This window comes from Cygnus olor, chromosome 3 (assembly GCF_009769625.2).
Source record: "Cygnus olor isolate bCygOlo1 chromosome 3, bCygOlo1.pri.v2, whole genome shotgun sequence".
Classification (NCBI taxonomy): domain Eukaryota; kingdom Metazoa; phylum Chordata; class Aves; order Anseriformes; family Anatidae; genus Cygnus; species Cygnus olor.
Window position 1 is genome coordinate 88843566 of NC_049171.1, and position 24799 is coordinate 88868364.

At 62.3% G+C, this 24799-nt stretch overlaps 3 protein-coding genes across 5 annotated transcripts; 1 reads left to right on the top strand and 2 right to left on the bottom strand.

Annotated features, from left to right (window-relative positions):
- The first annotated feature begins 65 nt into the window (after positions 1-65).
- On the top strand, positions 66-7464 carry HSP90AB1 (heat shock protein 90 alpha family class B member 1). 3 transcript variants are annotated; one of them, XM_040552893.1, is made up of 12 exons: positions 66-82; positions 415-555; positions 698-904; positions 1186-1345; positions 1550-1683; positions 2129-2437; positions 2881-3046; positions 3231-3421; positions 3699-3846; positions 4034-4302; positions 4752-5085; positions 5254-7464. In XM_040552893.1, exons 2-12 carry the CDS (start codon positions 415-417, stop codon positions 5361-5363), a joined length of 2169 nt encoding a protein of 722 aa, XP_040408827.1. In that variant the 5' UTR covers positions 66-82; the 3' UTR covers positions 5364-7464. The 3 variants fall into 3 exon arrangements, 2 of the variants coding, with proteins under 2 accessions (XP_040408827.1, XP_040408826.1); XM_040552892.1 differs by lacking the exon at positions 66-82 and adding an exon at positions 225-310; XR_005818515.1 differs by lacking the exons at positions 66-82; positions 5254-7464 and adding an exon at positions 4422-4533 and having other exon boundaries at positions 286-555; positions 4752-4945.
- On the bottom strand, positions 7129-13410 carry SLC35B2 (solute carrier family 35 member B2). Its single transcript, XM_040552895.1, has 4 exons — positions 13320-13410; positions 11120-11313; positions 10555-10715; positions 7129-9313 (listed from the first exon to the last, which is right to left on the bottom strand). Exons 2-4 carry the CDS (start codon positions 11274-11276, stop codon positions 8375-8377), a joined length of 1257 nt encoding a protein of 418 aa, XP_040408829.1. The 5' UTR covers positions 11277-11313; positions 13320-13410; the 3' UTR covers positions 7129-8374.
- A 1275-nt stretch (positions 13411-14685) lies between these two features.
- NFKBIE (NFKB inhibitor epsilon) lies at positions 14686-24707 on the bottom strand. Its single transcript, XM_040552659.1, has 6 exons — positions 24234-24707; positions 16398-16500; positions 15921-16152; positions 15726-15814; positions 15327-15575; positions 14686-15204 (listed from the first exon to the last, which is right to left on the bottom strand). Exons 1-6 carry the CDS (start codon positions 24584-24586, stop codon positions 15139-15141), a joined length of 1092 nt encoding a protein of 363 aa, XP_040408593.1. The 5' UTR covers positions 24587-24707; the 3' UTR covers positions 14686-15138.
- Positions 24708-24799: the final 92 nt, after the last annotated feature.

Here is a 24799-nt window from a genome sequence, read left to right on the forward strand (position 1 = left end):
TCCCTCGCCCCCCTCCCGGCCCGCCGCCGTTAAACGAGCACCGGGGGGAGGGCCCACCGCCGGGACTGCCGCGTCGAGCCGGGTGAGAGCGGGGAGAGGAGGGCACCGCAGCATCTGACAAACCGTGAGGAGGGAAGAAGGGTCGGGAGGCCGTGGCAAGGCTCCGCTGAGCGGCGGCGGGAAGCAGCGCCCTCCGTGGCCGTTTTAAGGCGGAGGGAGCCGCCGGCTGGGGCGGGGCGGCAGCGAGCCTATAAAAGGGCGGCGGGGGGGCGTGGGCGGTTCTTTGCGGCGGACGATCGCGGCCGGCACGGTGAGGAGCGGGGCCGGGCCTTCCCTTCCCTTCCCTTCCCCTCCTTTCCCTTCCCCTCCTTTCCCCTCCCTTCCCTTCCCTAGCGCCCTGTGCTCCCCCCGCAGATGCCCGAGATGCGCGGCGAGGAGGAGGCGGAGACGTTCGCCTTCCAGGCGGAGATCGCCCAGCTCATGTCGCTCATCATCAACACGTTCTACTCCAACAAGGAGATCTTCCTGCGGGAGCTCATCTCCAACGCCTCCGACGTGAGCAGCCCCTTGTCTGCTGGGGGTGGGAGGGAGGCTGGGGGCCCTCTGGGGAGACCTGGGTGGCTTGTGAGGCTTGTGGCGGTGAGGGGAGGTGGGTGTTGGGCAGGGAGGCAGCGGGAAGCATCGCCTTCTCCCTTAGGCACTGGACAAGATCCGCTACGAGAGCCTGACTGACCCCTCAAAGCTCGACAGCGGTAAGGACCTCAAGATCGACATAGTCCCCAATCCCCGGGACCGCACGCTCACCCTGGTGGACACAGGCATCGGGATGACGAAAGCTGATCTCATCAACAACCTGGGCACCATCGCCAAATCCGGTACCAAGGCCTTCATGGAAGCCCTGCAGGTGGGTTATTTAGGGGCGTCCGGGATCCCAAGGGCCTGGGCGCAGTCTGGCATTGTTGTATAACCCCAGCCCTGCTGCCTTTCTGGCTGTGGGAGCTGCTGGCCTCCTGGAATGTGCTTTCCCACCTCTACAGTAGCAGGGAGGTGCTGAGGGTAGGGCTGGCTGCCTGCTGGCACTCGCTCCTTAATGCGTGCATACCGATGCAGTTCTTTGTTGGTTGAATCAGTTGCACACCTTTTCTGTGTCCTCTTTATTCCATTAGTGTTTCTCCACCTCTACAGGCTGGTGCAGACATCTCCATGATTGGGCAGTTTGGTGTGGGTTTCTACTCTGCGTACCTGGTGGCTGAGAAGGTTGTTGTCATTACCAAGCACAATGATGATGAGCAGTACGCTTGGGAGTCATCAGCTGGGGGCTCCTTCACTGTCCGGACTGACCATGGTACGTGTCGGAAAAGACCAAGTGCATTTTGCTGCTAGACACACTCCTTTCTCTGGTTTTCCATAGAGCTGGGCTGTCCTGTTAAGCGCTCTTGTTAATTTTGAGGCATCAAGCAGCGATTAGGCTCAAGGAGTTAGTCCCTGTTGTACTCTGCCCTTTAAAACAGTGCTCTGAGGCAAAAATCTTTGTCCTCTAACGCTACAGGTGAGCCCATCGGACGAGGCACCAAAGTGATCTTATATCTGAAGGAGGACCAGGCAGAGTACTTGGAGGAGAAGCGTGTCAAAGAGGTGGTGAAGAAGCACTCCCAGTTCATCGGCTACCCCATCACGCTTTATGTATGTAAGAGAAGAACTGGGGGGACCCCTGGAAAGCTGGAGGGAGGAGTGGGGGGGGTTGAGAGGAGGAAGCAGCCAGAAAAGAGCAGCTTCCAGCTCCTATGGCTAGAGGTAGTATGAGGCTGGGGGCTTATTTTATTAGAGGTGAAATATTCAGCCACGCCGTTGGACTTTTATTGGTGCAGCTGGAGGTCATCCAGACCAGCCACAGAGAGAGGAGAGTTTCTTGCCTGCTATTATCGTGACTAGTTCTTGGTTCCATAGATACTGGAAGCTGAGTGCTGCTTTAGCGATAAGCTTTATTTCCAGGTGTTGCATAGGTTGGACCTTGTGTTACACCCAGGAGAATACCTATTTGTCTCATATGGAGCAGGATTCCTGATAATGTGTGCTTGGTGCTAGACCTGGGCTCGTGGTCCTGATTTTCTTGTCCCTTCCTCCACAGCTGGAGAAGGAGCGTGAGAAAGAGATCAGTGATGACGAGGCGGAGGAAGAAAAAGGTGAGAAGGAAGAAGAGGAGTCCAAGGATGAGGAGAAACCCAAAATTGAGGATGTGGGCTCTGAGGAGGAGGAGGAGGGAGACAAAGGCAGGAAGAAAAAGACCAAGAAAATTAAGGAGAAATACATTGACCAGGAGGAGCTGAACAAGACCAAGCCTATTTGGACCCGCAACCCTGACGACATCACCCAGGAGGAGTATGGCGAGTTCTACAAAAGCCTCACCAATGACTGGGAGGACCACCTGGCTGTCAAGGTGGGTCCTGGGCCACGCGAGCTTCTTGGCAGAGACGGGGGGGCCCCTTTCTGGTGTGTACAAAAAGCCATCACTTGCGTTGTGCTGCGGTGCAGAGCTGAGGGCTCCTGGGCCTCTTAGTGGTGCCCCAGCTTGCCCTGAGTCCTGCGGAGGCAGGGGGGTGGGCAGCGCCCCCCTAGAAGCAGGACAGGGGAGTGGTGGGCCTTGGGGAAGTACGGCTTCTCTCTCCAGGCCTGCTAGATGGCAGAGAGCCCCGGCATGCTGAGGGCAGCAGTGGGGCTGAAGAGGGAAACGCCAGCTGCTTGCGCGCTGCGGTCCCTGCTGTGCCCCTCTGCTGTTCCCAGCGCTGGGGAGCGGCAGTTCAGCCTGCCCTGTGCGGGTCCCGGGGGAAGGTGTTGAAGGGGGAGCACCGAGGCAGCTGTTTTTTGTCCCTGGCCCCGCAGCACTTCTCCGTGGAAGGGCAGCTGGAGTTCCGGGCCCTGCTCTTCATCCCGCGCCGTGCCCCTTTTGACCTCTTTGAGAACAAGAAGAAGAAGAACAACATTAAGCTGTACGTGAGGCGTGTCTTCATCATGGACAGCTGCGATGAGCTCATCCCCGAGTACCTGAGTAAGAGCCCCCTTGCCTCAGCCTCCCGGTCTGAGCTGGGCCCCCCGCACGCTGTGGTACTGCTCCCAGCACAGAGCAGCTGGCTGAGGCGCCAGCTGGTGTGGGGGCGCAGCAGCCAGTGTCTTAGCACTTCTGGGGTGAAGCTGAGAGATCTTAACCTGACTTTTTTGCCTCCTTTACTCAGACTTCATCCGGGGTGTTGTGGACTCGGAGGACCTACCTCTGAACATCTCCCGCGAGATGCTCCAGCAGAGCAAGATCCTCAAGGTGATCCGCAAAAACATCGTGAAGAAATGCTTGGAGCTCTTCTCGGAGCTGGCAGAGGACAAAGAGAACTACAAGAAATTTTACGAGGCCTTTTCCAAGAATCTGAAGGTGAGAGCTAGGCAGCCTGCCCCTGAAGGAGGGAGGGCCCTGTGACCTGTCTGCCGTAGGAAGAAGGCTGTTCCAGTACCATGTCTTCTCTGTGCGGGGTGTTGGGGTAGAGGGGGGCGTCTCTAAAGTGCCCCGGAGAGCCTCTTTGTATACCTGGTCCCTTTAGCTGCCCTCAGCCTAGGACCGATAGGGTTAGGAGATGGTTGTGTCTTGGGGGCGGCCCCGGTGTGTGCAAGTGCCATCCTGGAGACCACGTGGATCTTTTCTCTGCCCCCAGCTGGGCATCCACGAGGACTCGACCAACCGAAAGCGCCTTTCGGAGCTGCTGCGCTACCACACGTCCCAGTCAGGCGACGAGGTGACTTCCCTTTCGGAATACGTGTCCCGCATGAAGGAGACCCAGAAGAGCATCTACTACATCACAGGTGAGCCAGGTCTCCGTACAGCGGTGCGGCAGGTCACCTGCCTGCTAGCCCAAACCGGAACCAAATTCTTCCAGGCAAGTCCTGCTGCCGGTTTTTATGTTGGGGGTTGTGAGAGCGGTGCTGTTTATCACGCTGTTGCCAGCTCCTACATCTCGGTGACACCTCACTTCTAAACCCACAACCGCAGGGGAGAGCAAGGAGCAGGTTGCCAACTCGGCCTTTGTGGAGCGCGTGCGGAAGCGCGGCTTTGAGGTGGTGTACATGACGGAGCCCATCGACGAGTACTGCGTGCAGCAGCTCAAGGAGTTCGACGGGAGGACGCTCGTATCGGTCACCAAGGAGGGGCTGGAGCTGCCTGAGGATGAGGAGGAGAAAAAGAAGATGGAGGAGAGCAAGGCCAAGTTTGAGAGCCTCTGCAAACTCATGAAGGAGATCCTGGACAAGAAGGTGGAGAAGGTGAGAGGGGCGAGGAGCGAGGAGCTCAGCCCGGGGCTGTGTTGTGTCCTGGGCCGCTCCGCGCTGCAGACAGGGGGCCCAGCTCAACGCCTGCCTCTCATCTCCCTCATCTCCTGCAGAGGAGCCGCTAGAGGAGACTGGAGGTCCCAGCATGCACTGCACCGTCTTGCTCTAAGCAGCCAGGCTGCAGGCGAGGGGCACTGACCCAAATACGTGCATTGATGGGAGAGGGTAAGTGTGGGAAACGCGTAGTGGGTGCTGAAGGTGCTGGCTGAGCCGTCCAGACCGTTGCGTGCAGCGATCCCGGAGCTGCTCTGGAGGATCCCTGCTTGCTCTGGGCTGTCCCCAGGTGACCGTGGGGCAGCGATGTGGGTTATTGTTTGTTGTGGCTGGGCGCAGGCTGGGGCGCGTGGGGACCTCGCTCTGCTAACCTTTGGCCGCCTTGTCAGGTAACCGTCTCCAACCGGTTGGTCTCCTCGCCCTGCTGCATCGTCACCAGCACCTACGGCTGGACAGCCAACATGGAGCGCATCATGAAGGCTCAGGCGCTGCGGGACAACTCTACCGTGGGCTACATGATGGCCAAGAAGCACCTGGAGGTCAACCCCGACCACCCGATCGTGGAAACCCTCCGTCAGAAGGCTGACGCTGACGAGAACGACAAAGCTGTCAGAGACCTGGTGGTGCTGCTCTTTGAGACCGCTCTGCTGTCCTCTGGCTTCTCCTTGGAAGATCCTCAGACCCACTCCAACCGCATCTACAGGATGATCAAACTGGGGCTGGGTAGGTGACCTTGCAGCTCCTCGGGCCTGGAGAAGGCCTTGGACCAGGCCAGCTGGTCAGGCATGAGCTTACTGCGGGTCTCCTCATAACGGGGTTTTCTTTACCTGCTGCGAAACGGCCTGCCCCCGTCACCGTGATCCACCTCTCCCTTCCCTCTCCTCTCCTCAGGTATTGATGAAGACGAGGTGACCACAGAGGAGCCCAGCGCAGCTCCCCCCGATGAAATCCCCGCTCTGGAGGGAGATGAAGACGCATCCCGCATGGAGGAGGTGGACTGAAGTAGGGGGAAACCTCTCCTGTCTCCTGCCGGGCCTCCGCCCCACCTCACCTCTGTTGAGAAGGGGGGCTGGTCCCGCCAGCTGCTGCTGACTCCTTGCTGGTGTCTTTGGATTCGCTTTTATTTGGTGGGGGGGAAGGGAGAGACGGTTCCCTGCTTGTCGGTAGCGAGTGATTCAGGCAGCTCTAGGCGTGCCTGTTCCTGTGTCTTTCTGCTTGTGTAGGAGCCACTGACGGGGAATGAAGCTGTGGGTGGGGTCGGGCTTCTTCCCCCACCCTGTGGGACCCCACGGCACCAGTGGGCATCGAACACTCCCCTTGCCCAGTCGGGTGGGGAGAGCCCTTCTTCTGAGCTGCTGCCTCCCCAGACTCCCGGAGTAGGATGTCTTTTGGTTGGCTTGGTTATTTTTCGTGTATTTTTTTTCTGATGTTTTGTTCTACTGGAATTAAAGTACCCAATGGACTTGGTTTACACGGAGGGGTCCCTTGTGTTTGGTGTCGGTGGCCGAGCCCTGCGGGGCATGTCGTGCAGGTAGGTGACACGGGGCCCTGCTGCACAGGGGTCGTCCCCAGCTGGGCAGCAGCTCAGCCCAGGAACAAACGTTTTCAAGCCGTGCCTGTCAGCTGGGCACGCTGCGCCAGGGTGTGAGCGCACGCTGCTGTGGGCTGGTCTAATCCGAGCAGCTCTGGGGGCTGAGCAGTGGCAGGAGCCATCCGCATGTTCCCTGCGGCGCGGGGCTGGGGCGGGAGTGACTGCTCACGACTACTTGGCTGCCTGCGCGCAGCTCTGGTGTCAAATGGCTTTTGCTCTGGGCTCGGCTCCACCTTTCCTCTCACCTCTGTCCTGCTGCTTCTGGGCTTGGCATCTTGCTGCTCACTCTCCAGTTTCCCGGATGACCAAGAGGCCTGGGGCAGCACCTCTGGTTCATCTGCCCTTTGCACTATAGTCGTGCCCCGGGTGTGGGACTGTCGCCCTCTGCCACGCCAGCTTCTGGGTTTGGCAGGGGAAGGGGACACCGAGTCACGCTGGCTGCTTCCCAGCAGCCGCAGGCACGAGACGGAGTGGGTTCTAGCCGGCCTCCGTCTTGAACAGTTCCTCCAGTCTGTTTTAAACGAGAAAAGGGTCCCGTTCCCAGCGTGGCACAGAGAAACTTCTGTTTAAAACCAAAATGTCTGCTCTATTTTAGGCTGGCAGCACACTGGGAGGGTGACAAACGTTTGGGGGGAATTTGTAGCAAATAAGTGGAGGCAAAGGGAAGGGTGACAGAGGGGAGCTTAGGTAAAACTGGAGAGCCGAGTGCTAGGAAGCCTGGGCTGTGCTTAGCACCAGGTCTGTTGCCCTTACAGGCCGCTCCTGTGCCTCGTCTCCTGCCTCTCCCATTTTTCCGGGTGTTAGGCCAAGGTCCTGTTGCTCACCAGGACCAGACAGCATCAGCTTGGAGCCAAGGCTTTTCACAAGGCGTGCACTGGGCGGGTGGATGGGATGTGGGGGAACTGGCGTTGGTACAAGTGTACCCCGTAAAGCCTGTTCCCTATGACTCCCGTAAGCAGAGACGATACTCCCTGACAGTGCTGCCCAGCTGTGTGTGCAGGGATCTTGCCCTGAGGTGCCTTGTCGCTGCGGGTCCAGCTCTGGCTGACCTCTGTTTGGAAAGGAAACCCAGAAAGCTTTGTCTCAGAGAGACTAGGGAGGGGGTTGGGGAGGCTTGTTCCCCTCCTTCCAGGTACAGAGAAAAGAAAAAAAATAAAGAACGCTTACCCCCGGGGTACTATATGCAGCATATCTTTAATTTAATAAAATAGAGAAAAAAGTTGCCTTTCAAAAGTACCAAAACCTGCTGGCTTGTCAGCCAGGTCGCGTGGGGAGGAACAGGGTCAGCCAGTAAAAGCCGGGCTCCTGGGGAAGAGCGGTGGGAGCGGCCCCCCCCGCCCCTTCCCCTGCTGCTGGTGCCCGCGTGCTCCATCGCCCGCGGAGCGGGGACAAGGCACCGCAGCGCAGCGGGCTCTGCCTGCCCCATCCCGCAGGCCTCCAGGCACTGGGGGGGGCTCTGGCAAGACCCCCAAGAAAGTTGGGGTCAAAGCTGCCTCCAGCTGGCAGGGGGAGGGGAAAAAAAAAATGAAGAGGGTGGTGGTTGTGCTTCTCTGAATGGCAACTACACAGCCCAGAAACCACTGCACTGAGCCAGCCTGGAGGTGACGCTGGGGTTCTGGGCGCTGCGGCCTTTGGCCTGTAACAGCAGCGGCTGTAACCGAAAAGTAACCTACAGCAACTCGGCGAGCCTCGGGAGCTGCGCCGGCCGGCCTCCGTCTGCAGAAACATCAGCCCGGACTGGGAGGCATGAAGAAAAGTGACTTGGAGCTGGGGCGAGGGGCTGACGAACCCAAACGGAGGCCCTGGCTTCGACTCCAGCTCTCCCAGAGCAGATCCCAGGCCTGGGGTAGGACAGGCTGCCTCACAGCCCTGCCTGTCCCACCTGGAGCACCTCCTGGGAAGGGGGGCTGGAGGGGCTGGGAGCTTCCGTCCTACTGCTCCCAGCCCTGGCACAGGCTCAGCTCGGCGCTTCCCTCGTTGTAGAGGTGTTTCAAAGACAGAGCTAGTGTTTTTCTTCCTCCTGCTGAGCTCTGTAGTAGTGACAGAAACGGAGATGTGTCAGCCGCAGGCAAGAGAGGGCCGGGAAAAGAGCTCCCTTGTTCAATCAGTGACCTGCGAGGGAAGCCACGAGGCGCAAGCGGGGCAGGCGCACCGGCAGTTCCACGCTGGTTTTCCCCCGGGGGTGAGCCTGTGCCTCGGCTGGAAGCCTCTGACCCGTTAAGGCAAAGAGAAAGGTTTGGAGCTGTGGCAGCCTGGGCTCGCTGCAGCCCCTTCCCCAGGAAAAGCAGTTGGAAAAGCGAGTCACTGGTCCAGCCTACCCGTACCCCACCCTGCTCCTCGGCGGGGTCCGAGAAATCAAGCGAGTGCCCCCCAGCAGAGGCAGGACAGCAGGCGCAGCTCGGAGGCCGCGGCCCCAGCTCCCTAGACCTTCTGCGCGGGGGTCTCGCCGGGTGGCAGCTTCTTGCTGCGCTTCTTCATGCGGCTGCGGGCGTAGACGCGGAGGAAGAGCGCCACGAAGACGACGGCTACGCCCAGCCCGCCCACGACGGTGACGGTGTGCCCGTAGATGAGGCAGGAGAGGAGGATGGCGAAGGCCTGGCGGAGCGTCATGATGATGGTGAAGACGGCCGCGCCGAACTGGTTGATGGTGTAGAAGATGAAGAGCTGGCCGCAGGCGGAGCACACCGACAGCAGCACGGCGTGGGCCGTGAACTCCGAGTGGCGAGCCATGAAGCGCAGCGACTCCAGCAGGGCGCCCTGCTCCAGCAGCGAGCCCACCGTGAAGAGGCAGGAGAAGACGTTGACGCCGAACATCATCTGCACGGGGGACATCTTGTAGGTGAAGAGGGCGTCCTGCCAGTTGGAGGTGAAGCTGTCGAAGATGATGTAGCCGGCCAGGAGCACTACGCCCGAGAAAGTGGTGACGGTGGAGGCGTGCCGGTTGGGAGCGCTGGAGAGCAGGAACATGCTGACCCCCACGGAGATGAGGGCAGCCGTCAGGTACTCCCAGTACTCGTAACTCTTGCGGGACACCAGTTTACCCATCATCATCACTGGGATCACCTTGGAGGCCTTGGCCAGCACTTGGGTGGGGAAGCTGATGTATTTGAGCGCCTCGTACTGGCACCAGCTGCTGAGGATGTTGGAGAGGGAGGCGAAGGAGTACTTGTACATGGGAGCCCCGTGGCGCGGCTGCTTGGTCAGGGCGCAGTACAGCCCGGCCACCGTGAAGGCCAGGATGCGGTTCATGAACACGAGGAACTGGGAGTCCTTGAACTTCTCACCGGGGTCCGTTTCGGTGGCACCGTACGTCCTCGTCATCACGCGCTCCTGGAGGACGCCCCACGTGAGGTAGGAGGCCTGCAAAGCGGGAGGAGCACAGGGAGTCAGGGCCCTGCTGGCAGCTGCGAGCAGCCACGGGAGGGAAGGAAGGACAGAGCCCAGGAGATCCTCGCCTGCCCCTTCCTTGCCTCAGCCTCTGCGTGGCAGCGCTTCCCCGCGACGCTGGAGATGGGGCCACCCCGCCTCACCCACCTGTGGGAGCCCGCTGTTCCTTGTGGTTACAGCTGGGAACATCCGGTCCCAAACTAAGCCAGCCCTGCTCCGTTTTCAGCCTCTTCAAGGGAAGAGAAGCCCGCAAAGCAACGCCCCAGCGCGCAACGAACGGTTGTTTTGAGCTGCCTGCTGAACCAGACGGGCAGGATCAGGGACCGTTACCGATGCACAGCCGTGGGTTCGGTGCCAGCTCCCTGCAGTAGGGCCTGGCAGTTCTCCCAGTGGCCTCTGCATCGGTTTTCACTTCCAACACCCCAGGCCCATCCAAATCAAATCTAGTTTCAAACCCAGCAGACGAGATTTTTTCCTCCGGGGATGATCGCTGTGCTGGCTGCCACCTCCGCTATTTATGCAGCCCTGGTGCCACAGTACCAAGCCCCTCACAAAAGGAGCACAGACATCCCTCATCACCCAGCCCCTCCTGAGAAACCGAGGTACAGAGACGTGAAATAACTCGTGGGTGTCCTCGCAGCAAGGCTGCGTGGGCTGGGATAGTAGGCCAGGATGTGGGTGTCTTCTGCTGGCTGCGGGTTTTATATCACAGAAATTATTTTTAGTCCTCACAGACCCAAAAAGCTGCCCTTCCTCATGATGCTTAGGCTGGAGATGAGACCTGAGGAAACTAAAATTAAAAATTCCTCTTTTTCTGTAGCTGAAGGGCAGCAGTATGCAGCAGCCCCAGAAGGTGACCCAGAGGAGAGCCTGGGTATTAAGCGGGCTCAAACTACCTGCTGCTCTGATGAGGGCCAGAACAAAAGCAGCCCTAATAATCCTGCTGACACTCAGAGTTTTCCCTATTCATGGCGGCAGAGGGCTGCGATCAGACAGATGAGCTGTCCCAACTCAGATATCTGACGCCAGCTGAACAGACGTCCACAGCTCAGAGGTGACACAGCAGCCCTGGAGGAGAGGCTGTCCCCCAGCCTCCGGCCCTGCTATCGAGGACAGCACTGCATCCTTGGCCTTCAAGGGGCTGGTGGCACAAACCCGGTGTCCAGCTCCCCCTCCCGGAGCAGGATGGCCATACAAACGTGCAGGGCCCCTACCTGCAGACCAGCAGCACAGAAGAGCAGCTTCAGGACCTGTCGGGCTGTAGAGGACTCCGTGGGCTCTGCTCGGGGCGGCAGGGAGCCATCGTCCGGGTGTACAGACTTCACCTCGGAGCCGAACACGCATGACTTGATGACAGGGAAGCAAATGCCTCGGCCTGGAGGGGATGAGAAGAGAATTAACCACAAAAGCTGGAGAGGCGTAGCCTCCCTCCTTGCTAACCTCCGCCACTACTAGCCAGGTCGTTGGGATACGTGCACTGCTAGATGGAGACTGGGGCCTTTAGCAGGCTGGGAGCCAGCTCCCGCCCTGCACAAAGTCGTGCCTAGCCTAGCAGAGCGAGGAGGTGGAGACCAGTTCTTGTACTATTTATGCAGCCCTGGAAGAAATTTGTTTTGGGGTAGCTCCTAGACTTCTCTAGGACGCAAGTCTGTGCCCAGCCCAGGCCTGCTCCGACAAAGCAGGTGAGGGACCCACCTGCCAGCCCTGACTGGGGGTGGCAGAGTAGGTGTGGAGAGCTCCCGGGGAGGCAGGATGTGGAAGGGAAGCTGCTGCCCTTACCTGTCTCCAGGTAGTTCCTTCTCTTGAAGTACTGGATGAGGAGGAATCCTGGCACCACAATACTCGCGTAGCCAGCAGCATTAACGAAGAAACGGAAGAGCCAGAAGTCCCCCCACGCGTCCTGCAGGGCAGGGGGGAACTCTTCACCAGCAGCCATGGTGGGGAGAGCAGCCAGCACGAGGGGAACACAAAATCTGTGGGGATGAAGAGGCAGACGGTGGGCTACCAGCATGCAGCCTGCACCCAGATCCCACCCCAGAGATGACAGCAAAGATGACAGCGTGTTGAGCAGGAAAGGCCCTTTGGAGGTTGTTAGCAGCTGTTAACTGTGTTTGCTCTGGCTCGGGAACACTCAGACTGGGAAGCCTGGGCTTCCAGGATCAGAGAGGATGTTCGAACACTGCTGTAAAGGGCTGGTTTTGACAACGCCCTTGTTCCAAATGCAAGGAGCACCTCGCACTTCACCTTTGCAGGTTAAACTTTAGCGCAGCTAAATGCAGTTTGTTTTCCTGGGTGGAAAAAAGAAAAGGTCGTTGAATGGAAAGAGCAACTCCTACCTGGCAGCTCACGTTTCAAGCCTGTGGCCAGAGCAGCCTTTCAGAAAGAAAACGGTTCAGAGCTTCCCCTCGGGCTGCACCAGGTGAGCTGGGAAGGCACGTGGCTGCCAGGCTCCCCCACCTCCCCGCAGGGGCAGCAGGCAGCCCTGGGGCTGAGCGTGCCAAGGCACTCCCTGCACCTCAGAGGAAATTACCAGGGCTTACCCGCTTGGCAAGGCGCAGCCAGGGAGCGAGGCTGGGAAGGAACCTCCCTATCAGCTGGCTGCTTGGGATTTTACCAGTACTATCCGAGAAGGCACCTGATATTCTGCAGCTTTAGTCCTCTGTGGTCAGCCAGGCAGCTTTAAAACAGCTGTAAGGCTCCCCAGAGGAGCTCGTCCCTCCGCCGTCCCCTCCATCGCACAGCCAAACCGGGGCTACTCAGGGGCCACCCAAACGCGATCTCTGGTAGCCCCACCATGAATCTCAGAGACTTGGACTTACAAACTTAGGGTTGGAAAGGCAAGAAAGTCCCCTGCCACCTCATGAACAACAAGCCCTCCCTCCCCGCTGCCCTCCAGTCCCTTTGGGAAAGGCCTCGGGGGCTTTTCTTATCCTCAGTCGCTGTGGCCAGGGCTCCGGAGTCAAACAACCTGACCTAAGCCGAGGCTGTGCTTCACCCTGAAATCTCCCTTCTCTGACTTACAGGACCCAGAAATTCCCAACCTGGGGAGAAGTGCAAGCAGCTGGGGGTGGGTTTCCCTGCCTGCTTCCTATTCCTCCCCTCTCCTCCTGTTAGAAAGGGCAGTTGGACACCTCTGCCCGTCCTCTCCTCCCTCAGACCCGTGCGGCAGGGGCACCGCAGGCTGTCGGGGAGCACTCGGTGCGCCCGGGGCCGGAGCTGCCCGCGTGCTGCCAGATGTCCCTGCGTGAAGTGAAGCAATCCTGGAGGCTCGCAGCAGCTCTCTCGCCGAGGAGCGCGGGTGGGGAGGCCGTTTGCCGTCGCAGAAGCCAGCTGTTGTAGACGTGGGGTCGGTTGCTACACTCGCAGGCCACGTCTCCCTTCCACTTGATGGAGACGGAAAGCCAGCCGGCCCCGTTCGGCGTGGCCGTGGTGCCGCCACCCCTCCGTCCCCCCGAGCGCCGCCGCGGGAGGAGAACCGGCGCCGCTCTCCCAGCAGCAGCAGCGGAGGGGAGGACGGAGGGACAATGGCTCTCTGTGCCTGTGCCCACCTCCCAGGCCCCGGGAGCTGGTTCAGGGCCCAGGGAACAGGGCCGCCAGTGTTACAGGTGGGGGGGCAGCTGAAAGGCGCCTCAGTGCGGGGCATGCGGGCAGCCACGGTGACGGGCTGGCTCCAGCTCCTGCGAGCAGCCGCGGAGCCGCGACGACGGGCTGGGCTCCTGCTCCTCGCTGCAGCCCCCAGAGCCAGGCAGGGCCCCGTGCTCCCGACCCGGCCGCTCCGCGAGGCTCCGCGACGCTCCGCTCGCCCGAGGGCTGCCGAACCCAGCGGCAGCACCGCGAAGCGCTGCGGGCGCACGAGAGGCACGGGCGTCCCCGCGCCGGCACCTCGGTCCTCCCCCCGGCCCCCGGCGCCTCTCCCCCAGCCCCGACCCCCGGCAGCCGCCGGCCCCCCGCGGCCCCCTGGCCCGGCCCCGCTGCCCACCTGCGGCCCGCTCCGGCCCGGCCCCGCTCCCGGCCGGCTCCCCTCGGCCCGCTCCCGGAGGCGGCGGCGGCGGCGATCCCCCTGCCGGCCGCCCCACAGTGCCCCCTGCCGCCGCGGAGGGGCCGGGCACCGCTGGGGGAAGGGACGTGGAGGCCCCGGGCTGGCGGCCAGGCCCCGCCGCCTCAGCCTGGGTTGACCCCACAGCCCCGGCCCCACAGCCCCACACCCCACACCCCACAGCCCCACACCCCACAGCCCCCCCCCCCCCCCCCCCAGCAAGCACGGAGGTAGGGCTGGCCGTAGCCCCCAAGAGGCCGCCCAGAAATATTTTGTGACACTCATTTAAAAAAAAACCAACACTTTTATTTAAAAAAAAAAAGTGCAGATGGCTTGATTCTGCCTTTTTCCTACCTCCACACCCCCCCCCCCCCCCCCCCCCCCCCCCCCCCCCCCCCCCAAAGCTGGTGTCCCCTGGGGCACCTGGTGCTGGCCGAAGCCGTTGGCACAACACTGCTTATGTTTGGCAAGGCTGAAGCCCTGCTGGAAGGCGGAGATTTAAAATAAAACAAAAGCAAACCCAAGCAATGTACCCCAGGGCTGCTGAAGAGCCCTGGGAAGCTTCAGGGAGGGCTGGGGGGAGCAGGCGCTGCTTTTCCTGGCAGCGTTCGTTCCCTCACGCCTGTCCTTCCAAGAAGGGATGAGGAAGGTGAGCGGCTCTGGGGCATCTCGGCCCCGGGATTGCGCCACGCAGGACTTGCCCCAGACAATGGGAGCTGCTCCCAGGCTGCGAGCGGGGGATTTCCCCGGCCGAGGTGGGGTCAGGCACGCTCGTGCCTCTGTTCCCACAGCACCTTTGGTGCTGGTTCCCTAGGGCGTCCCACGTTCCTCGCATTGGAGAGGGGGCAGGGAAGGGAGGTGAGCAACAGGAGGGATGTGGAAATAACCCTGCCATCTCCTCGGCCTGGGAGAATGCAAAACCCGGGGAAGACCTATGCCCTGTGGCTTTTAAACAACCTCCTGTGCCAGGAGATGGGTCGGGATCTTTCATACTCGTTGCAGAAGAGGAACCGTGGTGCGGTAAGGCAGCGGGATGTCAGGCGTGGTAGCAGAAGCAAGGATCCGTCACCCACTCTTCTGGCACCTCCCGTGCTCTGCGTCTTCAGCCCCGCTGCCAAGTGCTTGGTGGGACAGTGGGGGAACAGAGCACTGGGCTGGGACCCCCAGGCTCAGCCTTGAACCCGAGACAGGCTCTGCAAGCGGGGATCCCCCCTCCTCCCTGCTCCCCTCTGCTCCCCGGCTCCCCCTCACCTTGGAGCCAGGCGGGGAGCGGGGTGGGTTGGATCACACGAGACCTCGAGCGCCCGCAGTCAGAACAAACGTTTATTAGAGCGAGTGGTAACTGCTCACCCCACACTTGTTCCGCTGGTGTTTGGGGGTGCCAGAGGATGCTCCGTCCCCTGTGCAGTGTGATAAAGGAGTCCTCTCCTGCTCCGTCCCGGGGCAAGCTGGAGCCCGCAGACCCCTGCAATTCAGACCCGTGGCATGGAGGGGAAATTCAGTCCTGCTGGGCTGCAGCACAGACCCTGCTGGGCACGAAGCCTAGAAAAAAAAAGCCTTCCCTGTGTGTAGTGCTCATGGTGTCACCTCCCGCCGTCCAGGAAGGCAGCCTGAGGCCAACAAAACTTCTCTCCTGGGAGGGTAAAACGTCTCCCAGCATGGCTCTGCGCCCACTGCACTGCGGGCAGGCGAGGTCCCGGCGGGCATCAGGGCAACAGCGCGGGGCGAGGAGGCTGCCCGCCGGGCCAAGGAGTCCAGCCGCTCATTCAGAGCACACGACGGGCTTCCCCGAGATCTTCAGGTCGTCGAAGGGCAGCAAGGCGAGGAGCTACAGAGACCAAAAGTATGAGGTGTAAGCATCCAGGCCGTGCCTCCGTCAGTCCCCCCGGCCTCCCGCCTCCCAAGGGAAGTGCCACCCCACTACAGGCTCACAGCACTCCCCGCACTCACGTCGTCGTTGCCGTCAGCCAGGTCCTGGGCCGTCTCGTTCTCCATGTTCCTCAGCAGGGTGTCAGCCCCGGAGTGCGAGAGGATGGCGGCGATGGCGGCGTCCTTGCGGCCCACGGCCAGGTGGAGCGGGGTGCAGCCGTTGTACATCTGGGCGTCCACGTAGGCCCCGTTGTGCAGCAGGAACTGGACGGCTCTGCGGTTGCGGCACTCCACCGCCAGGTGCAGCGGGGTCTTCCCGCTCGTGCCCTCCTGCAGACAACAAGGACGTGGGTGTGGGGTCCCTGTGGCACCCATGGGCCACGGTCCTTCCTCTCCGCCCCATCCAAGCAGAGCGCTTCCCAGCCCCGCAGCACCCCTGCCCCAAAGCCGGGGGACGTCCACGCGGCGGCCCATCCTCACCTGAACGTCGATGTTGGCACCGCTCTGCAGCAGCAGGGACATCATCTGGATGTTCCCCTTCAAGGTGCTGATGTGCAGACAGGCCAAGCCTGGGGCGGGGAGACAGGAGAGAGCCACCCTCAGCACCCCACGCTGCCGGATTCGCGCGTACGCAGCAGAGCCTCCGAAGCAGACCCACCATCCACTAGGTCTCACCTTGCCAGTTCTGGAGCTGCAGGTCCTGGTGGTGCTCGGGGGGCTCGGCCGTGCCTTGGGGCAGGGCCGTGCCCTGCAGCAGCTGCTGGGCGCAGTAGAGGCGCTGCTGCTCGCAGGCCAGGTGCAGCGGGGTGTTGCCGTTGCGGTCCTGCAGCCCCGGGTTGACTCCCTTGTGCATCAGCGCCTCGACCACGCTGGGCTGCTCCAGGTACACGGCCAGGTGCAGCGGGGTCTAGCGAGGAGGGGGGGCAAGAATTAGGAGGCTGGGTGGGCATCCCTTCACCCTCGGTGCTGGGAGCTGCCAATCCTCCCTCCCCATGGGTTGCCTTCCTCCTCCCCAAAAAGGGACTGCTCACACGGGACCTTCACTGTGCTCTGCAGCGTGTGGGTGAGCAACCCCCGGGGAAAGGGCAGGTGGATTGGGTGCCTACACGTGGTGGCACCTGCCCTCCTCTTCTGCCCATCACACCCACATACCTGGAAAAGGTCATTCTGGATCTCCAGCACCTCTCTGGGCAGCTGAGCAATGCAGCAGAGAGCCACGTCGGGGACGCAGTGGATAATGGCCAGGTGAACCAACCTGCAGAGGGGACAGAGGTGGAAAAAAAAAGAAAAATCAGTCCCAAGTGACATGCTCAGCAGAACAGGTCCCCCAGCGCTACAAAGCGAACTGGGCTCCCCACCTTCCCCAGCCACCTGCCCTTCCCACCAGCTCACAGCTCCTCCATCCTGCCCTCTCCCCAGGGAAGCTCAGCCACAGAAGACAGGAACAGAAGACAGAAACGCAGCCTCATGCTCCCCGGGGTGGACCTTTGGGCTGACTCCCAGTGGATGTGACCCATCTGTCCCCTCTGAGCACCGGCGGGTCCCCTCTCTGGCCTCACCACAAACACAGGCCTCCAGCCCTGGGAGGATGGAAGAGCCTGGGAGGCGTATCGGAGAACCTGAGGGCTGGCTTTGGCCACTGGGCAGGAGGTTTGGACCCGGGTGGCTGCCAGGGGAATTCCAGTTCCCCGCTGCTGGCTACGCAGGACAACACTTCTGCTTTCCCCTGTACCAAGGCGGTCGGCAAAAGCCGGGCAGGAGCCCGGCAGCGATCCAAGTCCACCTGTGCGGCACGGTCCCCGTGCCAGCCTCTCCGCCAGCCCACGCCGATTTCCTCTTCTCTCTTCCACATCCTTCCCCTTCGGCAACGCCGCGGCAGGGCTGGCGCCGAGCAGAGGGACACCAGAGCTCCCCGCAGAGCTTGGTGGCCAGCAGAGAGCCCCAGTCCCCGGCACCCACGGCTGTTCGACGCCCCGGCAGCCTGGGCTGCCCCAACCCGAGGGCAGATTTCATTCCCATCCCACTCGTCCCTTCCCCTTCCTGCCGTGATGCTCGTGCGGGTTTCGCGACGGTCCTCGCTGTCCACACGCAGTCAGAACAGAAGTGAGAGCAGCAGCAGCGAGCCCGGAGGGAGTTTCCAGCCCGGCAGCGCTAACCTGCTGTGCCCCAGCCCCTCCTGCACAGGGGTCTGGGCCCCTGGAGGGTGTGGGGTAAAGGTACAGGACAGCTCTTGAAGGCAGGAGGGAGGTGGGAGGGCGCAGAGCCCGAGCAGCCCAGCAAAACCACCTCCTCCACGGGCCAAGCCGGCGCCTGACACCCCGGGCACCCTCAGGCGAGCCCCATTTTTGGTGGCGAAACAAGCAAGTTCCTCTTCGCCCCGCCAGGCTGCGCCCGAAGGGCCGCGTCCCCGGGGAAGCCCCGGGTCGCGACACAGCAGGGAATTCCCCGTGGGAAGCAGAGGACACCCACGTTTTGCCTCCACGAGGCCGCCGGGTGCACCCCCCCCCCCCCCCCCAATGCTCAGGGGCAGGGCAGGGGGCTGGTGGGATCCATGCCAGGACCAGCTGCAGGTGCTCCCCCTGCCCTCGGCGGGCTCCCACGGCTCCGAGCCCTGGCAATCAGGGCAGGGAGATGCCCCGATGGGTTTGCACCTGCACCGAAGTGGCCTTTGCCCGCTGCCCGGGACAGCCCCTGCCTCTCCAAGCCCACTCCCGGGCGCCACGTGCGAGGGGACGGCAGGATGTGCCGCTCTCAGGTACGGAGCGCTCAGCCCGGGGACTTTCCGAAGCAATTCAGGTTGAACTTTAAACCTCTGCTGCTTTCACTTTCCGGAGCCAAACTTGGCTCCCGGGGGAGAGAGCTGTCCCCAGAGGCGGCGTGCCGGGGGGGGCACCCGCCGCCCACCCAGGAATCCCCCGTGCCCCACGCCACCGCGTCCCCACGTGGGGACAGGTGGGGCCGCCACACGGGGGAGGTGGAAACCCCAGCCCTGCACCAGCGGCATCTCCCTCGCCCTGGGACGGGTGGCTTTGCAGCTCCACGTGAGCCCAGCGTGGAAGCTGACGCCCGGCGAGTTGGGACATCTTTGCTGCAGGGGGGTTGGAGGCTGCACCACCAGCGACCCTTCCCGGAGTTCAGGCTTTCAACTCGACGCTGGGACGTGCCTGCTTCAAAGGACTGCCATTTATTTTATTTTTTTTCCACCCCGCCTTCCTTTTCCACCCAGGCACAGCCTCCTCCCGTGCTTTCATTTCTGCATTCGTTCCCCTCTTTCCTCATTGCCAGGCCTCAACTTCCCGAAATGGCTGCAGGGGCAGCGAGCTGCTGGGGGGAATCGCGCGGCGGCCACCAGGGCGGGATGAACCCTCCAGGAGCACGTGTGCAAGCACCCTTGGCCACGGAGAGCCGTGCGAACCAGGATTCGGGATCGTCTCCTGCTAACCCAGGAAACCTACGACGCCCATGACAAGTGCCCACGAGCCGCCAGGCACCCTCCTCGTCCAACCTCAGCCCCTGCCCTGGCCAGAAGCTGCCCTCCACCCCACTGTGCTCCGCACTTGGACCACCGCACGCCTCTCCTCTGCCTCCCACTGCTTCCCTCGCCATGCTCCTGGCTGCAGCCACGCGGGTGGGTGGCCAGCGGGGGCTTTTGGAGAGGCCAACGGGGAGTTTTGGAAAGGGCAGCGAGCAAATAGAGGAGCTGTGGGCAGGGGGAAGGCTGCCAGCCTACGCACACGGGCTGCTGGGCTCCTTCTCAGCTTCTCCACGTGCTGCGCAGCTCCGTCCTGGCACGAGGGGACTCCGAATCGCAGAGATCCCATGGGTACAGGGCATCGGCACGAGGCGACCTACCCATCGTCAGACAGGGAATGATCCTGGAGCAGGGGGTCAGGGCCGCCCCTGGGGATGTCCCCGGGTCGAGCACCCAGCACCACCACGTCCCTGGAGGTCCCCACTTAGGTGCACCCACTTCCACCGTGCTGTCCATCTCCCAGGCTTCTGAGCCCAGGCAGCTGGTAGGGAAGGTGTCCGTGGCACCCTGGGGACACCTGCACGTGGAGGCGAGGGGAACAGGGTAACGGTGACACCCAGCTCTGACACAAGCAGACGTAACCAAGTCCCATCAGTTCTCTGGATAACCTTTTCCATCCCCTCAGAAAAGGGGCTGACCGTGCAGATCCCCCCCCATCCATGGGGCAAAACAACTCGACCTCAGAGAGCCTCTCCCTTCACCATCTCACCCTGAAGGTATCTAGAACAGGGGACAAAGCATTCAGCGGAAGAATTTGCTGTAACGGATCTTTCTCCCTCCCTCTCCAGATAAGCTCCTTGTCCCCAACGGGACCAGTTTGCTCCCAGCTCCTCCCGTTGCCTGAGCAGAGGAGTAGGAAGCCATGCGGGCAGTTTGCACAAGAGGAGCTCGTTACCAGGAGGAAATGGCATCAGCAGCAACACAGAGGAGCGCGAGCGGGGAGGAAAACAGCGGGGGAATTCCACGCTTGCCCCGCTCCCCTGCTCCAGCCCTTTAACCTGCGCTGCTAACCGCTTCCTCAGACATCAGCAGGAACCTCTGCCAGAAGGCGCAGCGAAGGCAGCCCAGCTCCCTGCCTGCAGAGGCAGCGCTGCCCCGCTCCGCTGCACCTGAGCCCCAGAGGGGCTGCTGGCAGCTGGGGGCTCTGGCGGCTCACCTGGTTTTTGCAGCGAGGCTGGGGACGACGAGGAGGAGGAGGAGGAAGGGGGGGGATGAGACGAAGGCGCCTCTGCTCACAGACGCGCACCCTCTGGGTTCTGCACTCACTAGCGACCATTCACGGCCCTGCTCACGCATCCTCGCTGCCGCCGGATTTTCTCGAGATGAGGCACCAGCCTCGGGTCTCGGATCAACCAGGGCCCCCCTCGGCCCTGCACCTGCCCCCACGGCGGGACTTCCCGGCCCCGGGGCGTGGGGACCATCCCACACAGCTCGCCGACAGCCACACGGCGACCGCCTCGCAGCTCAGACCCCACAGCCTCCGTCCTGCACGGCCACGTCCGACCTCTCTCTTACGCACCGAACACAAGAGAAACAAAACACACCAAACCTACAAAACCCAAGGCTTTCCTCGTTGATTCAGCTGAGCTCAAGCTTTTCCCAGCGGTGGCCGAGCGAGGGCTCAGAGCCCTCCCCAGCCCAGCTGGTCTGTTACAGCCAGGCTTCTGCATCCCGGCACATGGAAATTTCCAGCCTTTGTCCTGAAGTTCCCTGCGCCTCTCCCCAGCTCCGAGGTGAGCCTGTGCAGGCGGAAAGTCTGAGGAGGCATCCTCGAGGTCAGACTGAAGTCATCAGAACAGGGAAAAACCTCTCGCCGGCACTGTCTCAAGAGGACTTCGCTGCGTTAAGTCAAGTTTGCAAGTGTGTGACCCCTGCAGATGCCAGGAACTTCGGGGGCCGGGGGAAAACTGGTTGAAAGTGGCAAGAGGAGGCCTCGCGCTCAATGGCTGCCCCAGCAGGCGAGGGCTCAGCAGGGAAGACCCCCCCCCGACCACAGTCACGGGGAGCCCAGAACATCACCACTTGCGGGGACCCAAATTTACTCAAGCAGCAGTCCCCCAGCCCTCGCTAACGCATCTCAGCCCACGAGTCACTGGCACGTGATTTCTTATCAGCAGACGGGGCAGCACTTGTCGCTGGTGGAAGGAGGAAGTCGGGCTTCCTCTGCTCCCCCCTTCCCCGAGATGCTGCTACCCACCGCGCACACGCCTGACCAAAAGGGCTCCGTCCCCTTTTCCAGTAGATGCATGCTGAGATCTGCCTGCCGGGAGCGAGCCGGGGACCCCCGAGCATCGGCCCCGCCGGCTGGCTCACCACGAGACCACCACCGCCCGGGGAACATCACCGTGGCATCGGGTACCCGTGGCAGAAGCCCTAAGAAAGGGAAACGCTTCAGGCAGAACGTGTAAGTCCTGGAGAGAGGAAGCGCTGCCTGATTTCCTGCACCGACACGTCAACTCTGCCTCTCCCGAGCTCGCAGGGGCTGCCACGGACCCAAGCAAATGGGGAGGTCTTCCCAAGCGCTGGAACGCTACGGACCATCCCTTCACATCCCATCCCACCCCAAAGGAGCCGTCCCACACCCACCCCTTTCCCAGGACGCCGGGCTCATGCGTCTGCCCGGGGAGGCCAGGAAGGAGGGGTTTTCCTCGGTGACTCCTAACAAAGGTTGAGCTTGTTTGGAGGCCAGGGCACGACAACAACGCTGCCTGCTCGGAGCTCGCCGTCCCTGCGGCTGGAAAGCCCCTCTCTTCGCTTCCATGCGGAGCAATCCCAGCGGGATTCAGTGCAGCAGAAAAGGAGCCGAGCTGAAAGGAAGAGACGGATGCTCGGAGGAGAACGCCTGAGAGCACGGGAGCAGCCCTGGCTGGGCTCGCTCTCTGCCCTGCCACGGAATAAGGATGTACATCGATGCCCTAAGCACACCCCATCCGTCACCCCTAGCCCTGCCTGCCACTGCAGCCCCACCGGCCTCTCTCTAGGAGCACTGTGCACTTGCCCGATTACTACAGCCCCGACTTCCCCACAGCAAAGGGCCGCCGGCTGCACGGGGGAGGCGGGGAGAGGGCTTTTGAGGCTTCTGCAAAGGCTTCTTGGAAGGCGGCTGCTGGCGTAGGGGCGCCCACGCGTTTCGCTGGCCATCACCCCCACGTCTCCCGTGTTAGCCAACTTCCTTCCCACGCAAGCAGGCCCCCTGCTAATTTTGAGTGAGAAACCCTTGGTTTTAGCCCCGTGCCTTCGCCCTGCCTCCATTGGCGCTCTCCTCCTGCGGGAAGCCATCCCGGGAAGATCCTGCTGACTCTCTAGCTGGTCTAGCGCGCTCCTCGCCTCTGCCACCCCCTCGTGTGCTTCTGCCACAAGTGCCAGGCTGAAAAACACAGCCCCTGGCACGCACGCCTCGCTGCCCACGACATCCCTGCCGTGCAGGTGGGAGGGCAGTGCCGTGGGCAGCCGATACTTTTGGCAGATCCTTCTGGGCAAACACGGTGCCCTTCTGGGTACTGCTGGGTACCAAGCCGGGGCAGCTGGGGAAACAGGAACTGCTCAGCCCAAACCCTGAACTTTTTCTGTTTTCAGAATAACAGCATTACAGAGAAGCGTTATTGCCCAAGTCTTCTGAAGCGCAATGGTGGTACGAGTCTCACTCTCAGCCTGGGTCTGCTTTGGGGCAGACGTTGAAGCATGGCGTGCGAGGAAACGTGCAGCTGACTGAGATGAAAAGAAGTCGCCAGGTTTGTCTGGCTGGATGGAAGGGATGCAGCCCGTGGCCATCTGATCCCTTTCCTCTGGGGATCTTCTGCCACTCCGATGAGCCGCCGTTCCCTAGACTTTTACAGCATTTTGCTCTCAGCCCCAGTTTGGTTTTGCATACAAAACCGACGGCAGCTCAAGGCTGTGCTGGAGCGGTGGATGCTCAGCAGTGCTAAATATAAACGCCGCCTACCTCTCCCACAGGGTCAGGAGGAGAGCCAGGAATAGAAGAGGCAGAAGTCCACAGCCTGGCCGCTCCGACCACAAGAATACAGTTTCTTTCCAGCACTGGGAGCAGGCTCCCTGCGCTGACCTCTCCAGCCCTGAGCTGTGCGAGCCGCACCAGCAGGCTTTTTGCTCCCTCCCTTGCCCTTTACAGATTTCCTGTTCTAAGCTGCGTCGTCGTAAAGAGAGAAAACAGAAGAGCAACTGCAGCCATTCAGAGAGCTCTTGGAGAGCCTCTCCTGCCTAGAGCAACGAAGGCGCCACCAATTCGTGTTTCCCCAGTTAATGACATGCTTGCGTTAGGTTAGGCTCTGGCCAAGCAAGTCTGACAAGCAGCGGGCTCAGCCCCCTTACAGACCCAAACGGCGTCTCCAAACAGCCGCATCCACTGACGAACGCCGCGACGGGTGAGCCCCGGGTGCACCACAACACCGCGGGCTGCTTTTCTGCCGCGTTATTTCCGCAGGCCTGCCTAAAATACCCGTGGCTCTCCCTGCGGGCACGCTGGCCGTGGAGTTATGGCCGGGAAAGAGGGTGAAGCACTGCGCAGGGGAGCTCCAGGCTGGCCCGCAGCTGGGGCAGCAGCACCCAGCACCGTCCCTGCGCCCGCCGGGAAGCGTAGGCGGCCGCGCGCAGGCTAACCTTGCTCGCTGCCAGGCTTCCAGCCAATCCTCGGAGCAGATCCCACAGGGAGCGTTAATGAACTAATTAGCAGCCGTGCAGGCTCCCTCCTAACCAGGAAGTAAACACCCGGGCTCGCTCCCGTCTCGCCTTCAGCCTCGGAGGCAGCTGGCCCTGCTGGGCGAGGCCAGTCTCCCTGCAGCTCCAGCATCAGCCCGCTGCACCGACACGACTCAAGACGTTTGCTTCCTCGCTTGTACCAGTGCCTCTGAGTTTCTCTTCCTCCTGCACCATTACTCAGTATTAAATGCCAGCCTGGGCTCGGGGCAAGGCTCCTGAGCTGTGAGCACACTGCGTGCGCTTGCGATGAAAACCTTCCATCGAGGGGAACGTAGGACAGAAGAGAGACGTGACTAGCTGAATGCAGTTACCAGAAGCCAAAGCGAGTAACCCCGGTGCGATGCCTCTGCCCTTGAGGAGGGCACTGCAGCCGCGGGAAGCCCCCTGCCCTGAAAGGAGCCAGTCCCCTCCGTCACGGCGTGGCGTGCGTCACGGCGCTGCCGCTCCGCGGGCCACCTCCACCGGAGAACAGCCAGCTCTCGGGGTGCTGGGCTCAGCACCACCATCCATCCATGGGCCTCGGGGTGTTGCGCACAGCCCAGCTGGTTCTGGGTCTCGCCCACCCACCACGTTGGACGGCCAAGCTCTCCCCACGGCTCGGGGAGCTTCGCGCCCCTGGCGAAGCAGCGCAGCGGGGCTGATGCGCTCCCACCCCAGCTCCCCGGTGCAGCCCCATCGCCAGCAGCGGCTGGCACCCCGCGTTGGGCCGGGCCGGGCCGGGCCGCCCTGGGCTCACTCACGTGTCGCCATCCTCCGAGACGAAGGTGAGCGCCTCCAGCTGCCTCCGGCTCAGCCCCTCGGCTGGCGGCGGCGGCGGCTCCTCGGCCCTGCAGGCTGCCGGCAGCCGGGGCAGCGCCTCGGGGAGGGCTCCGGAGCCGTAGCTGGAGTCCAGGCGCTCCTCGACGGGGGGCTCCTCGGCGGGGCGCTCCTCCGCGGGGGGCTCCTCGGCGGGCACCGGGGGCTCGACGCCAGCCGGGGCGTCCCGGCCGCCGGGCAGCGAGCGCAGGGACTCGATGCCGGAGTCGCACTGCCCCTCGTCGCCCTCCCAGCCCGCAGCCTCCTTGCGGCACCCGCCGCCCGCCGCCCTCGCCATGGCGCCGCGCTCAGCGCCCACCGCCCGCCCGCCCCGGGCCCCCCGGCACCGGGGGGCTCATGGCCGGAAAGCCAGCGAGCGGCGGCCGGCGCACAGGCAAAACGCCGCGGCTCCTCCTCCTCCTCTTCCTCCTCCTCCTCCTCCTCCCCTGCCCGCACTGACTCAGCCGCGCCCGGCCCCGCCTGCCCGGGATTCCCCCAGCGCCGGGGGTGC